This window comes from Acinonyx jubatus, chromosome C1 (assembly GCF_027475565.1).
Source record: "Acinonyx jubatus isolate Ajub_Pintada_27869175 chromosome C1, VMU_Ajub_asm_v1.0, whole genome shotgun sequence".
Classification (NCBI taxonomy): domain Eukaryota; kingdom Metazoa; phylum Chordata; class Mammalia; order Carnivora; family Felidae; genus Acinonyx; species Acinonyx jubatus.
In genome coordinates, this window is record NC_069381.1 from 24,237,591 (window position 1) to 24,253,438 (window position 15,848).

At 44.2% G+C, this 15,848-nt stretch overlaps 1 protein-coding gene across 2 annotated transcripts in view; it reads left to right on the plus strand.

Moving 5' to 3' along the window:
• ZBTB8B (zinc finger and BTB domain containing 8B) overlaps window positions 1–12,499 on the plus strand; it is a 41,774-nt gene extending 29,275 nt beyond the window's left edge. For both annotated transcript variants that reach the window (XM_053210762.1, XM_053210759.1), the window contains exons 5-6: window positions 7,345–7,523; window positions 10,982–12,499. In XM_053210762.1, coding sequence (XP_053066737.1) covers window positions 7,345–7,523; window positions 10,982–11,299 — 497 coding nt within the window. In that variant the 3' untranslated portion in view covers window positions 11,300–12,499. The remainder of the gene's footprint in view (window positions 1–7,344; window positions 7,524–10,981) is intronic.
• Window positions 12,500–15,848: the final 3,349 nt, after the last annotated feature.

Below are 15,848 nucleotides of genomic sequence, written 5' to 3' on the forward strand. Positions count from 1 at the left end.
GGTTGCCTTTTTGTTTTGTTGATGGTTTCCTTTGCTGTGCAGAAGCTTGTTATTTTTATGTAGTGCCAATAGTGTATTTTTGCTTTTTTCCCTCTTGCCTCAGGAGACATATCTAGAAAAATGTTGCTGTGGCCGATGTCAGAGCAATTACTGCTTGTGCTTGCTTCTAGAATTTTTATGGTTTCAGGTTTTACATTTAGGTCTTCAATCCATTTTGAGTTTACATTTGTGTATGGTATAAGAAAGTGGTCTGGTTTCATTCTTGTGCATGTAGCTGTCCAGTTTCCCCAGCATTGTTTATTGCAGAGACTGTCTTTTCCCCATTCGTATATTCTTGCCTCCTTTTTCCTAGATTAATTGACCATGTAAGTGTAGGTTTATTTCTGGGCTCTCTATTCTGTCCCACTGATCTGTGTGTCCACTCATTCAATCATTTAACAGATATTTATTGAGCACTGACTATATGCCAGACACTGTTCATCAGCATGAACAAAAGGTAGTCCTTGTCCTCATGGAGCTGATGTTCCAATGCAGGGAGACAGACAACAAACATATAAATAAGTGTATAATATGAAGAGAACAAAAGCAGGGGAAAAGTTGACAGAGAGTGAAGGGGATGCTATTTTGTTTAGTGTTGACAAGGAAGGCCTTTCTAACAAGTTGCTTTTGAGCAGAAGCCACGAGGGAGGAAGAGAGCAAATTGTGCAGGTAAATCAGGGAGAAGAACATTCTGGGCAGAGGGAAGAGCAAGGTGCAAAGTGCAGGTCACACTTGTCGGGTGAACAGCAGGGTGCTGTGGAGGTTGGAGTGGAGTGGGCGAGGCAGAAGGTGCTGGAGGATGAGGTCAGAGAATTTGGGTGAGCACGGATCAGCTAGGGCCCTGAAGGCCACGAGAAGACCTTTGGGTCTTACTCCAAGAAGGGATACCACTAGAAGTTCTCAGCCAAGAGTGACTTGAAATGACATATATTAAAAGGATCCGGGGCGCTCGGGTGGCTCAGTCGGTTGAGCGTCCAACTTCGGCTCAGGTCACGATCTCGCAGTTTGTGAGTTCAAGCCCTGCGTCAGGCTCTGTGCTGACAGCTCAGAGCCTGGAGCCTGCTTCAGATTCTGTGTCCCCCTCTCTCTCTGCCGTACCCCTGCTTGTGCTCTGTCTCTCTGTCTTTCAAAAATGAATAAACATTTAAAAAATTTTTTTAAAAAAGGATCCCTTTGGGTAGTGGTCTTCTTGGATAAGACTGGACTGTCTCTCAAGGTAGAACGAACCGGATGTGCTAATGGCTTATGTGAGTGGTATGAGAAAGACAGAAGTCAAGGATGACCCTAAGGTTTTTAGCTTGAGCAGTTGATTTAGGCATGTTATGTTTGTGACGCCTCTCAGATATCCAAGTGGAGATGCTCAGTAAGCAGTTGCATCTGTATGTCTGGAGTTCCGGGTTAGGGGGCGCAGTCAGAGCTGAGATATAAATTTGGGAGTCATTAATGGGTCCATGGAATTTGAAACCTATATATCCCGTGAACTTATAGGTGTAGAAGGAGAAGATAAGAGATTTAAGGACTGAGCCCTGGGGAACTCCAGCATGTCAAGGTCAGAAAAATAGGGAGAAACCAGTAAAGGAGTCTGAGAGGGGGCAGGCAGTGAGGTAGGAGGAAAATCGAGAGTGATGGATGCCAGGAGGAGAGAGCGTTTCAGGAAAAAGGAGAAATTGACTATGTATAGAACTGTGTGTGGGCGGATTGAAAACTGATCACTAGGGAGGTCTTTGGTGGGTTTGACAAGAGCAGTGTCGATGAAGTAGTGGAGCAAGAGACCAAACGGCCTGAAACAGAGCTGGGGAATATAGATGGGAAGACAATGAGTATTGATGATTCTTTCAAGCAGTTTTGTTGTGAAGGGGACAGAGAAATGCATCAGTAGCCAAAGGGCCATATGAGGTCTAGGTTTTTATTAAGGTGGAGGATCTAAAAGCATGTTCGTTTGCTGATGGGAATAGTCCAGGAGAGGGGAGGATAATTGATGGTGGAAGAGAGGGGCAGTTGATAGATCGAGGGCAGACAAGGTCCCTGTACAAATGGCAGGGACGGTCTGGCTCTGCATGTGAGGAAGGACAGTTCGTTCGTAGGAACAGGAGTGAAAGCAGACCACATGTGTTCACAGGAGAGTTTGGGGGTAGCTGGGAGCATGTAGAGGTTCTCTTCTGATTGCTTCTCCTCAGTTAAAGCAGCAAGGATGGTGGCTGAAAGGAAGGAAGGGGCAGCGGGGGTGGAGAGCTGAGCAGAGGGAGGGTGTGGAATAGTCCCTGAAGAACCAAGGGCTCTGATATTAGTGCTCAGAGAGTGATGGTTAGATGGATTTGAAGTGAGACTAGAACACACAGTTGTGTTATTTTTCACCAGTGATGTTAGCTTGCCTTGTTTCAGGTATGGAATAGGCATAGATTTGTATTTACCCAGAATTTAGGTTTAACCAGGGGAATACAGATAGAGGGAGAGACAGGACTCAGGCAGTTGAGGGTGGATGTGAAGGAGTGATTTCAGTGATGGATTGTGGGTACTAAACTGGGGAAGGAGAGGCATGAGGATCCAAGGAGGTGAAGGACAGTAAAATGGCAGCATAGTCCATGGCTTGGTCCCAGCCAAGAAAGGACACTTAGGGGGTGAGCTGGAAAGATATGAGATGGTGACTGGGAAGTGGAGTGCTTGAAATGTGGACTGTGGAGCAAATGCAGTTATTGGCAATATCTTGGTATGGGGCCATGATTCCGCTCCCAACTATACACTAGCAGGGTGCTTTAAAAATATGCTTGGGAGGCACTTGGGTAGCTCAGTCAGTTAAGCATCAGACTTTGGCCAGGTCATGATCTCAGGGTTGGTGAGTTTGAGCCCACATCTGGCTCTGTGCTGACAGCTCAGAGCCTGGAGCCTGGAGCTTGGATTCTGTGTCTCTCTCTCTTCCTGCCCCTCCCCAACTCGTGCTCTGTCTCTCCCAAAAATAAATAAACATTAAAAAAACTTAAAAGATATGCTTGGGACAGAGATTGGGCATCAGTATTTTTTAAGTTTCCCAGGTGATTCTTTTTTTTTTTAAGTTTATTTATTTAATTTGAGAGAGAGCATGAGTGAGGGAAGGGCAGAGAGAGAGGGAGAGACAGAGAATCCCAAGCAGGCTCCACACTGTCAGCATGGAGCCCGACATGGGTCTCAAACGCATAAACTGTTGAGATTGTGACCTGAGCCGAAATCAAGAGTTGAATGCTTAACTGACTGAGCCACCCAAGCACCCCTTTCCCAGATGATTCTGATATGCAGGTCAAGTTGAGAACTCTTGGTCTAGGACCGGGTAGCTGACATGGGGTAGAAGACAAGGAGAAAAGGAGGTCATGGAACAGAGAGGCCAGGGTGTTGGGTCATTTTCAGTATTCACACCAAGAATTACGCTAGGAGTTACGTTGTGAAGGCAATGTGCTCAAATCTCCATGGAATGACGAGGTGACGTCGGGGCTCCTAGATGACTATGATAAGGAGAGGTTGGTATGCTACTGATGAGGTTTTGGGGTGATGGTAGGGTGGTCTGGAGCTGATGGCCAAGAAGGAAGTCTTGAAGACGTCTTTGGTGCAAAAGGTGATTTTATTAAAGCTTGGGGACAGGACCCGTGGACAGACAGAGCTGCACTGGGGTTGTGAAGAATGGCTGGTTTTATAGTATGGAGTTTGGGAGGAGGCCTCCAGAGGGACTTTGACATGCTAAAGCAGACTCCTAAGATACCTGAGGCCTTGCTATCGTCAAGCCAAGGTTGCTTTCCCTCTAAGTAAGGCATTAACATTAGGACAGTAAGGGTTTCCTGGAGAAATGTTATACTCTGTATTTGCCTCAAGTATTTGTCAATGGGCTGCAGGTTATAAGGAATGTAATTTTACCTGTCATTTCCTTCTTGCCTTTGTTTCCCACATCACTATTGAGGGTTGATGTTGGGGCTCCAGGAAATGGAGTCCATAGGTTTCTGGAGATTAGGCTGTGGATAAGATTGCCTTTTTCTTGCAATTTACTAAGGTATTTGTAAACCCATGTCCTATAAGACTGTGATCTCTGTCAGTTGGCCATTTCCTTTGTCCTTAGGCAGCCTAAGGAATATCACCCACGTCCCACCTGGGGAGGAGGGTGTGCTAGCTTTTGTCCTTAGCCCACCTCATGCTTTCTCGTCACTATCACTCGATGGTGTGAGCTTCAAAAGATCTTACGGTTTTCGGAGATGGAGGGAGGGACAGTGGTCTGGAGATGACAGTGAAGCACAAGGAGGATCCTACTCACCTCCGACCCAGAGGTGTCAGGGTTATGGGGTAAGGGAAGCAGGGTGTTCAGGGGAGAGCCAGGTCTCAATTAAAGCAACAGGTCCAACTTGCTGAAGATTTGCAAAACTGTATTCTTCCCTTCTTTCCCTAAGTTCCAGATGTATCTGTCTAACCCAGATATTCCCCCATGGATGCTATGGGGCTGCCCCAAACACAGTAAAATCCAAACTGAACCCCTCATTGTCCCAGTACCTGCTTTTTCTCCTGTGTTCCCTGCCTCAGTTTATTCCACTGTCATCTACCAAATCAACGGACCCACAATCTGTGTCATTTTGAATCTTCTCTTTCCCTTCTCTCCCCTCCCCCATGTGGTCACTGCATGCTGTTAGCTTTACTTCTCTGCTTTAATTCATGACATCTCTCATCCTCTCCCCCTCTCTTCCTGCCTTTCATCTTGCCTCTCTTAAATCCTTCCCCTGCATTGCCCTCTGAGGGAGCTTTTAAAAGTCAGATCTGACCATGTACTCCCCCTCCTTAAGATTCTAGCTGCTTAAAGAATAAAGTCCAAGAGGGATGCCTCGGTGGCTTAGTTGGTTAAGCATCCAACTTCGGCTCAGGTCACAATCTCAAGTTTAGTGAGTTCGAGCCCCGTGTCAGGTTCCGTGCTGACAGCGCGAAGCCTGAAGCCTGCTTCGGATTCTGTGTCTCTGTCTCTCTCTGCCCTTCCCTCACTCATGCTCTGTCTGTCTCTCTCTCAAAAATAAACATGAAAAAAAATTCTTTTAAATCTTGCTCAAAGATCACTCTTCTGTGAAATCCTTTTCTGAACTCCTAGAGAGAATTCATTACTTTCCTGTCTATACTTCTTCATCACTTTGAAATTTGCATGTGTTACATTACATTGTATGAATTTGTTCACATGTCTTTCTGTCCTGCTAAACTTAACTTCTTGAGGGAGGAAACCGGTGTCTTGGTAATGATGGACCTTGTTAACGCAGTGTTGGGCATTCAGATGAACGTGTTGGTGAAATCGGATCATGAGGGGGAAGGGGAGTGTGCTAATTCTTACTTTTCTGGTGGAGAAATAGTTAACAATTGGTTTTTCCAACGACTAACACTGGACCCATTTTACTTAATGTTTTTGTAGATAATTGAGAAGAAAGGTAAAGTATAACACCAGGCCGGTGAGGATAGATGGCCAGAAGGTTCCACAACCCCTGAGGAGGGAGCAGGAAACTGGCATCTCAGCCCCAGTGTGACCAATGAGAACTAAAATAATCTAACATATGTATATAGTGATGAGCCACGAGCTGCTGCTTTTATTCTAGGAAACCGCTTTGGACTCACTATAGATTATGAAGAGTGTTAGGCATTATCGGACGAGAACTAGAAACCAGAGAAAATCTCCATCCTTATGTAGAGTGATGTCGGGTTCTCACCTGCGGTTCAGCTTGCCATACCTTTGGCAGCACCTTGGAAGAGACCAAGCCCAGCTAGGTATCCCGAGAAGGTCCCAGAGAAAAGGAGTTACTCCAGTGTTGAAAGAAACCACAGAAGCCTGACCTGCTTCATCAGTAAGGACACCAAGGACTTGGTGTTTGTGTTTATTGATGATGGTGACAAAAATGGCTGATATTTATGAGCCCTTACCATGTCCCAGGTGCCGTGCTTTAGGTGTTACTTCATTTCATTCTTACCATAATCCTTTAAGGTGGGAACTATTATCATCCGTATTTTACATACGAGTAAAGTAAGGCGCAGAGAAGTTACGTGAGATGTCCAAGGTCACACGGCTGGTAAGTGGTACAGCTGGGGCCTGAACCCAGGCTTCAGTGCCTGGAAAGCTTGAGTCACTAGTGCCTTCCTATGTGACGTGATATGGCCAAGGTCTACAAAAAGTCCTGAAGGGCGTGGATAGAGGGGACACATCTTGGAATACTGTAGTAAGGGTAACTCGGGAAACTTGAACAGTTTTTATACCTGGGGATTAATTGTGTTGCCAACCATAATGGTTGTACAAGTAAGATGGGGAAAAAAAGTTGGAAAACGATTTAAGTGAATCCCTGGATAGTTGATGATTTCAAGTAGATAGAGTTAATACGAATTCTAGTTTACGGTCTGTGTCATAGCACACCATTTCTGCACATGCCTGGAAGCTGTTCTTAGGAGCTCCTGTTAAAGAGAGCGTGGATCCTAGGGGAGAGAGAGACAGAGAGAGACAGAGAGAGAGAACATGGATCCTGATCCAGGGGTGTGATCCATCAATAACAGAGGTTTCCAAACTTTTGGGGGTCATGAGATCAATCGAGGAGGTCTGTGTTAGTCAGTTCAGGCTGCCACAGCAGAATACGACAGACTGAGTGGCTTAAACAACAGAAATTTGTTTTCTCACAGTTCTGGAGGCTCAGAGTCCAAGATCAAGGTGCTGGCAGGGTTTTTTCTTCCTGGCTGGCGGACAGCTGCCTTCCTGCTGGTCCTCACGTGGCCTTCCCTCTGTGTATGAACAGAGAGAGAGTGAGATCTCTGGTGTCTCTTCCTCTAATTATAAGGACACCAGTCCTATCAGGGTAGGGCTCCACCCTTATGACCTCATTTAACCTTAATTGCCTCCCTATCTCCAAATATAATCACACTGTAGTTTAGGGCTTCGATGTATGAATTGGGGGGGATGCAATATGGTTCATGACAAAGTCTCAATCAGCGTTGTCTTAAAATGAAATCAAACAGATTGACTGTTATTTTGGGAAGCTTTTCCACTTATCCACTGGAAGACACCACTGAGGTGGTGATGTAAGCTGTATCTCTAATTGAGCCACAGAGGTTGAAAGCCAGTAAGAACTGTATGCATTCCTTGCCATCCTTTACCCTCCGGCTGATGGGGAGCCAGACAAAGACTTGGAATTTGCAGTGTCTTGCCGTTGGCTGGTGGTAGAGTTGATGTCCTCCCTCTCAATCTGGGCTGGAGGAATTCCCCAGCTCCTGATCACCTGTCGGAGGGTGGCTAGTGTCATTGTTGCTTACAGTGCAGCTAAATCAACCCATTTGGTTCCCCAGGTGATGTGCTGGTGGTCCCCATCAAGCTCCACAAGTGTCCTTTCTGCCCTTACACTGCCAAACAGAAGGGCATCCTTAAGCGGCACATCCGTTCACACACAGGCGAGCGGCCCTACCCCTGCGAGACGTGCGGCAAGCGGTTCACTCGACAGGAGCACCTGCGGAGTCATGCCCTAAGCGTAAGTGTCTGGACTGGCAGGTCTCCTATGGTGAGGGCAGCGGGGGACACAGGGGAGGGGGTTCCCGACATCTGTCTGAAGTAAGGGTAAACCAGCCTGTCTTTTGGGGTGCCTAGGTGGCTCAGTCAGTTAAGTGTCCAACTCTTGATTTCGGCTCGGGTCATGATTTCACAGTTCATGAGTTTGAGCCCTGCATCAGGCTCTGAGCTGATAGTGTAGAGCCTGCTTGGGATTCTCTCTCTCTTTCTTTCTCTCTGTCTCTCTCTCTCTCTCTCTGCCCCTCCCCTGCTGGCGCTGTCTCTGTTTCTCTCTAAAAAAAAAACAAAAACAAAAAACAACAAACAAACAAACAAACAAAACCTTAAAAAACGAACAAAACAGTTTGTCTTCTGTGTCTTTGTCCACTGGACTATTTTCAGAGAATTTTAAACATATGTTTCTACTAAATTAAAGCTGGGTTGGTAGCACTTAGAGAAAGTTAAAACTTATATGATTACAGACCAGTTTTCTTAGACTCAAGAAAGTTTAGATCCTAGTTAGGGATGGTTGTCATAAGGCAGAGAACAGCGGGGCTTGGACAGGGGATTGTGGGTCTGTTCTCACCAGTGTGATACTAAAGGTGAGAAAGCTGTATCCTCAGTTTCCCACCTAATGCCAGTACCTGGACATGGGGAAAGGACATGCTGCCCTTCATAAGGCCACCTGTGGGCAGCAAACAGGGCTCCAGACCAAGGTGACCTCCCCTCCCACTGGCTACTCCCTGGGAGCCCATCTCCCAGGTGAGTGGTTAATTCCCACCAGCTAAAAGGCATTCAGGCCATTTAGGAAGGCATGTATTTAAGATCATCTTTGAGCAAGGCAATCAGTCTTTGGGAAATCAAACATAAAAATGGGTTTGGACTTCAAAGGACACTATCAAGCATGTGACAACCCACAGAAAGGGAGAAAATACTTGTGAACCGTTTATCTGCTAAAAATCTAGTAACCAGAATATATAAAGAACACTTTCAATTTAACAATAAAAAACAAATAACCAGATTAAACAATGGATGTGAAGAGACATTTCTCCAAAGAAGAGATACAAATGGCCAATAAGAACATGAAAAGGTGCTCAACATCATTAGTCATTAGGGAAATGCAAATCAGAGCCACAGTAAGATACCACTTCAAATATACTAGAATTGTTATCATCAAAAAAAAAAAAAAGTGTTGGCAAGGATGTGGAGGAATTGGAATGTTCATACACTGCGGATAGGAATGTAAAATGGTGTAACCAATGTGCAAAACAATTTGGTGGTTCTTTAAAAACTTAAGCATAAAATTGCCATAGGTCCCAGCAATTCTACATCAAGGTATATACCCAAGAGAACTGAAAGCATGAATTCACACAAAAAAGTACATGCCCACAAATGTTCACAACAGCATTATTCACAGTAGCCAAAAAGTGAAAACAACCCAAGTGTCCATCAACTGATGAATGAATAAAGAAATTGTGGTCTATCCATACAATGGACCCTTATTCAGCCATAAAATGGAATGAAGTTCTGATACAGCTACAACATGGATGAACCTTAAAAGCATTATGCTGCTTGAAAGAGGCCAGTCACAAAAGGCCACGTATTATATGATTTCATTTATATGAAATATACAAAATGTGCAGACTCATGCATATAGAGTAGATTAGTGGTTAGTAGGGGCTAGAGGGGTGTCGGATGGTAGCGGGGTGACAGTTTATGGGCACACGGTTTCTTTCTGGGGTGAGGAAAATGTTCTGGAATTAGCGGTGCCTGGGTGGCTCTGTTGGTTGGGCATCGACTTCAGTTCAGGTCATGGTTTGTGAGTTCGAGCCCCGCATTGGGCTCTCTGCTGTTAGCACAGAGCCCGGTTTGGATCCTCTGCCTACCCCATCCCTCTGCCCATCCCACCTGCCCTTCCCCAGCTCATGCTCTCTCTCTCAAAAATAAATAAACATTAAAAAAGTGTTCTGGAATTAGATGGTGGTGATAGTTGCACAACCTTGTGAGTGTACTAAAACCCATTGAATTGTTTGCTTTAAAAAGGTGAATTTTGGGGCAACTGGGTGGCTCAGTTGGTTGAGTGTCCGACTCTTAACTTTGACTCAGGTCATGATCCTAGGGTCATAGGATCGAGTCCCACATTGGGATCCGTGCTGTGCATGGAGCCTGATTAAGATTCTTTTTCACTCTCCCTCTGCCCTGTCCCCTGCTTCTCTCTCTCTCTCTCTCTCAGAAAAAAAAAAAAAAAAAAAGGTGAATTTTATAGAATGTGAATTATGGGTTTGAAAGAATCCAGACTTAAGATAAGTACAAAGTTACTGACTGCCTCTGCTCTCAGGGCTGGCCCCAGCACACTTGTCTGAAAGTAGCTTCATTCCATGGTCTTAAGTTTTTGTTTGTCTTTTTTCCTCCTCAATTTATATCTCCAGTCTGTCTTGGCAGCAACAGGTCCCTGGAGCCCCTAAGATGTTTCATTGATTGGAATCCTCATTCCCTCTATCTTTCCACATTATACAAAATCCAGTCTACTGCAGCCTAAAGACGTGGTATTCAAAGGCACCATCAGGTTGCAAAGGTCATGTACATATTCTGGTTGGCTCAAGTGCTGTGGGGTGGGTGTAGGAAGCCCAGAAGACCCCATGGAAGACAGGGACATTGGCCAGGATGTAGTGGCAGCTCCAGCAAGCTGGGTATAGTGCTGTTGGCCCTTGTCCTCCACCATTTCTCTCTGTCTCTCCCTCTTGTGTCCATCCTGCATCCAGAGTCTCTACAGGAGAGGCTTTGGTTCACAGAGCTCCTTTAGGCTGGAGCTCCTGAATAGCGCACACATTAGACAGTCCCTTATATGGAGGGGGCCCCTGGGGCTGCTGCCCTGAGGAGTTGCTGCATGGGGTAGGAGATCAGGTTCCTTTTTCTCGTATGCAAAGCGCTTCTCCTAGATAAGGAATGTATTTATCAATGAAGAGTTAAGAATGAGACATCTGCCACATATGGAGAAGATACCATCTAACAAGTCTGCCTCCCTAATAACTAGATAGTCCCAGGTACAGAAAAAGCCATGCTTAAAATCCCCATCAGTTTCCTGAATGCTCTTTATATGCTGGACATAGGGATATAGTAACAAATGTGACAGAGAACATGAATGAGAATGGTCCCTGCCTTCTTGGAGCTTATAGTCTAGTGAATTTACCAATAATTTGTTAGAAAATCAACAAAGGAAGGAGTATAGGTGGGAATATGTAGCTGGGGGCCTAACCTGACCCAGAGCATCAGCAAAGAGTTCCTTCAAAGGTATTAGTAGTAGCGGAGGCCTTGGCAATGGGGGGTGGGCACGTTCCTCGCATATCCAATGGCCTTGGGGTGGAAACACCTTTGTGAGGCTGAGGCTGTGGCAGAGAGAGCAAGCAGGAGAACGTTTACTGTGTCTGCTTATAATTTTAGGTCCATAGATCCAACCGTCCAATCATCTGCAAGGGCTGCAGAAGAACCTTCACGAGTCACCTGTCCCAGGGACTGCGGCGCTTCGGGCTGTGTGACAGCTGCACCTGTGTTACAGACACACACGATGATGAAGACGATTTGATGCCCATCAATCTTAGCCTGGTGGAGGCCTCATCCGAAAGCCAAGAAAAGAGTGACACAGACAATGACTGGCCAATCTATGTGGAGTCTGGTGAGGAAAACGACCCCGCTGGAGATGATTCTGATGGCAGACAGCAGATTCGGCCCAACTTGTCAGATCAAGAGACACTTACGTAGCGGAAAATTCTGGGGGTGGGTAGGGGGAGAGGTTTTAGAATTTGTTGTTGCTCATTCTATGTTCGAAAGCCACCATCTGTCCAATTTTATGGAAACCGGAGAGGAACATGTTTTCACTGTTACTATCGTTACATTTTTGTTAGTGAAGGTTGGATTTTGTGACTCAAAGGACTGATGACTTCTTAGTGGAATGCCCTTGCTTTCTGAGGGCTTTGTTGAGTTAATTCTGAGTGAATTAATGCTTGCCCCAAGGCTTCCCATTTTTCCTGTTGTGCACCCAAACTCTGGTTAGGAGAAAGACAAGAAAGTCCCCATGCTTGAGACATTTAATTGTCTCATTCCTCTAGATTCCTTTTTTTTTTTTGTCAGCTTTTTTCTCTGGAAATGTAGGCAAAAATATTTTGACATCAGTCTTACCTTTGCCAAGCTTCTCCTGATGGATTCCATATTTTAATTTTCTGGTGAAGTATTTTTTTTTTTAACATTTATTTATTTTTGAGAGACAGAAGGACAGAGCACGAGTGGGGGAGGGGCAGAGAGAGAGGTAGACACAGAATCCGAAGCAGGCTCCAGGCTCCGAGCTGTCAGCACAGAGCCCCACATGGGGCTTGAACCCATGAACCGAAGTTGGACGCTTAAACAACTGAGCCACCCAGGAGCCCCTCTGGCGAAGTCTCAAAGACAAAGCTTCACTGATACAAGGCAGGCAGGGCTGTTTGGCTCCATGAGTGTAAAGATACTTCTAAGACTTCAGTTTTAATGGCTGGGAGTATTTATGTGCACGCAAGCATGGAAATGAGCTGAGAGACTCCTGGGCACTCTGACTTGCCCAGCTAAGTTCAACTTTAAGTTAGTCCTGAGAAAGGAGACTGTGAGCCCAAGTCTGGGTGGTTTCCCTGTTTAGTTTGGGATCTGACCGGTCTGCACACACAGATAACCTGTTTTGTGATCATAAAACAAGTCATTTGGATGAAACTCAAACCCCTTCCCTGTGTTTTCCTGCCATTTTCAAGAGCCGCTGCTGTGTAATGTGGAAATGTAGCCCCTGCTGACGGCCTTCTACTTCGATTATGAATAGAACTTTAATTGGAGGGAAAGTGTGAGCCTGTATAAACAAGTTATATTTCTAAATCGTTTGCCTTTTAAAGTTTATTTATTTATTTTGAGAGAGAGAGAGAGAGAGAGAGAGAGAGAGAGAGAGACAGAGAGAGAAAGAGTAGAGGGAAGGGGCAGAGAAAGAGGGGAGAAAGGATCCCAAGCAGGCTCCGGGATATTAGCCCAGAGCCTGATGCAGGGCTCGATCTCACAAACCATGGGGTCATTACCTGCGCTGAGATCAAGAGTCAGACACATCTTTTACCTTTTAAAAGATCCTCTGGAGGGAAAGAGAAGATTGGTAGAAGAACATGTTTTTAAAATCTTTGCAGCCAACACAGTTATTCTAACAGAAGAGGCTATACTTCTTTAAAAGGCTGAAGAGCAGGAAATATTAGGGATTAAGGGATATTCAAGGCACTTTCATAATTTTGTCTTATATTAAAGACATAAGACAAAAAGATAAAGACCTAAAGATAGATTTTTAAAAATTATTTATGTATTTATTTTAATTAGACTCCACACCCCACGTGGGGCTTGAACTCATGACCCTGAGAGCCAGGCAGACGCCCTCCAAAATGGATTTTTAAAAGAAATCCCTTTTTCTTCCTTTAATTTTAGTCTACTTGTGTTTCCAAAGGTAGTGAAATCACCTTTCTGCCTCTTGAGCAAAAATAAGAATAATAATAATAAAAAACATTATAAATTGGCTTGTGAATGTTAATCATTGAAGAGTTCAAAATGTGCTTAAATCATCTTCTCAATAGAGGTTAGAACTCCAGAATGGTATTACTTGAACTGTGGCCCCCAGACAGCTGGTCTGTGAATTCTTCGATACCAAACTACACAGCAGGACCATGTGTTGGCCTGTAGTAGGTTGGAAACCTCAAAACTGGTCTTTTACCACAGATAGTTTGAAAATTATTGTTCTAGATCAAGAGTTGAAGACTAGAAATTATCAAGGACCAGAAATACTTTTCTTACCTGAAATGGAAATATTAGCTGTTGTTTAAAAGGAGGGATCTTCGCAAATGGGAAATCTAATCGATTGTGTAGAAGGTGTACTTTGCAAGGAGTTAGGTTTGATATTTTTGCTCTGTTGAAGTTATTTCTGATGGTGTTTTTTTTTTTAAAGATTTTATTTATAAGTAATCTCCACACCCGACATGGGGCTCAAACTCACAACTCTGAGATCGAGAGTTGCATGTCTCATCAACTGAGCCAGCCAGGCACACCTAAATTATCTCTGGTGTTTTAATGTGACTTTTCTACCTCCCAGTTCAACTTCTGTGCCCACTTTCTTTGGTAGAGCAACCTCTTCAGTGACTCCATGACTTAATCACATGGCTGGGTCCAAAGTAAACACATTTACACTAGCAATTTCACTTTAGGACAGTGACTTTCAACTGCGGGTGATTTTGTCCCCCAGAGGACATTTGGCAATGTCTGGAGGCATCCTCAACTGTTACAACTCAGGGCAGGGTACTGCCGGCAGCCGGATGAGGTTGGTGTTCAACATCCTACAACGCATAGGATGGCCCCTTATAACAAAGGATTTTCTACTGCAAAATGTCAGGAGTACCAAGGCTGAGGAACCTTACCATCAGATAAAGTTGGATTTTTAAAATTACCTTTAATGAGTGAACTTAATTTTGTGTTATGTTTTAGGTTACCTTTTACCTTCATAATATTTAGTAGGCCCTCATGCTCCCACAAGTCTTGGAAAAGAGTGGAATTAGTAAAATCAGGAGCTGAGGCTAAATTGTTCATAACTTGCCTAAGCTCTAATTAGGTTTGTGATGTAGAAACTTAGAAATTCTAGGAACACCTGGGTGGCTCCGTTGGTTAAGCGTCCAACTTTGGCTCAGGTCATGATCTCATGGTTCATGCGTTCAAGTCCCGTGTCAGGCTCTGTGCTGACAGAGCTCTGTCTCTCAAAAGTAAACATTAAAACAGAAATGAAGGAAGGAAGGAAGGAAGAAACTCTGATCTGATTCGTACTCCCAGAACCATTACTAGGTTCTTGTCATTTTAGCACATTTTATTTTATTATTATTTCTTTTAATGTTTATTTTTTGCGAGAGAGAGAGACTGAGCATGAGCAGAGGAAGGGCAGAGAGAGAGGGAGACATAGAATCTGAAGCAGGCTCCAGGCTCTGAACTGTCATCACAGAGCCTGATGTGGGGCTTGAACTCACAGACTGCGGAATCATGACCTGAGCTGAAGTCAGACGCTTAACCAACTGAGCCACCCAGGTGCCCCTATTTTATTATTATTTTTTTAAGTTTATTTATTTATTTTGAGACGAGTGCACGCATGCACATGAGCGGGGAAGGGGCAGAGAGAGGTAGAGAGAATCCCAAGCAGGCTCTGTACTGTCAGCACAGACAAACTGTGAGATCATGACCTGAGCCGAAATCCAGAATGGAATGCTTAACCTACTGAGCCACCCAGGTGCCCCTTATTACATTTTACAGTAGCAAAATTACTGGGAGGAAAATGGAACATGAAGGTTAATATTTAAATTATTCTTTCTGTAATGTCTCAGATTGTTGCATTTCCAATTGGCTGTTTCGAGTTTGTATGCTGACTTTAGTACTAACTGGACCACTGAATTCTATCACTTTTAATGGAAATAATCCCTTTATTTAGACTATCGAATCATAAACTATCCTCTGTTTTAAATTTATGTTCACAGTTAGCGGTCAATATTTATAATTGCGCAGTGTCTTTGGGGTGTAATTAATGGGGCTGGTGACATCTCTATAAGTAAATTAATAGTTGGGTCCAACACAGACCATTAATGATTTATTTTATATCTGGCATCTTTCTGGCACCCTCTTCTTCCCCTCCTCCCCCTCCTCTTCCTCCTCCTCCTTCTTTTTTTTAAATATAATTTATTGTCAAATTGGTTTCCATACAACACCCAGTTCTCATCCCAACAAGTGTCTTTCTGGCACATTCAATCCAAGTTCACAAAGAGATTATTTGTCTTATGTTAGATACATTGCATGGACAGTAACAGAATTCTTATTGGTAATGGAATTTAAAAATGGCATCCATGGGAAGTTGTTTCTTTTGGGGGAAAGGGACAGACCTTCATAGCAAGGGTTGGAAAGGAATGTAAATGAGGCTTGTATCTGTAATAGACTAAGAAATGACATAGAGCAATGGGACTTCTGGTCATTTGGTAGATAGATGCCATTTTGATGTAAATATTTTGGTGGTCACTACATTTGGAATATTCCTTGAGAAAACTACTGACCTGGTGGTTTGCAAAATATTGTGAAATTGAGTATTCTGGGGGTTCACAATACACGATGGGTTTTTGTTGTTGTCATTAATTGATGTTGTGATAAACTGCTTGGGGAAAAAAGCCATGTGTATGGCTGCATGTGCTGATTCTGAGGGCAGTGGGAAGACTGGAGTGGCCTTTGGTCAACTGAGTTCATT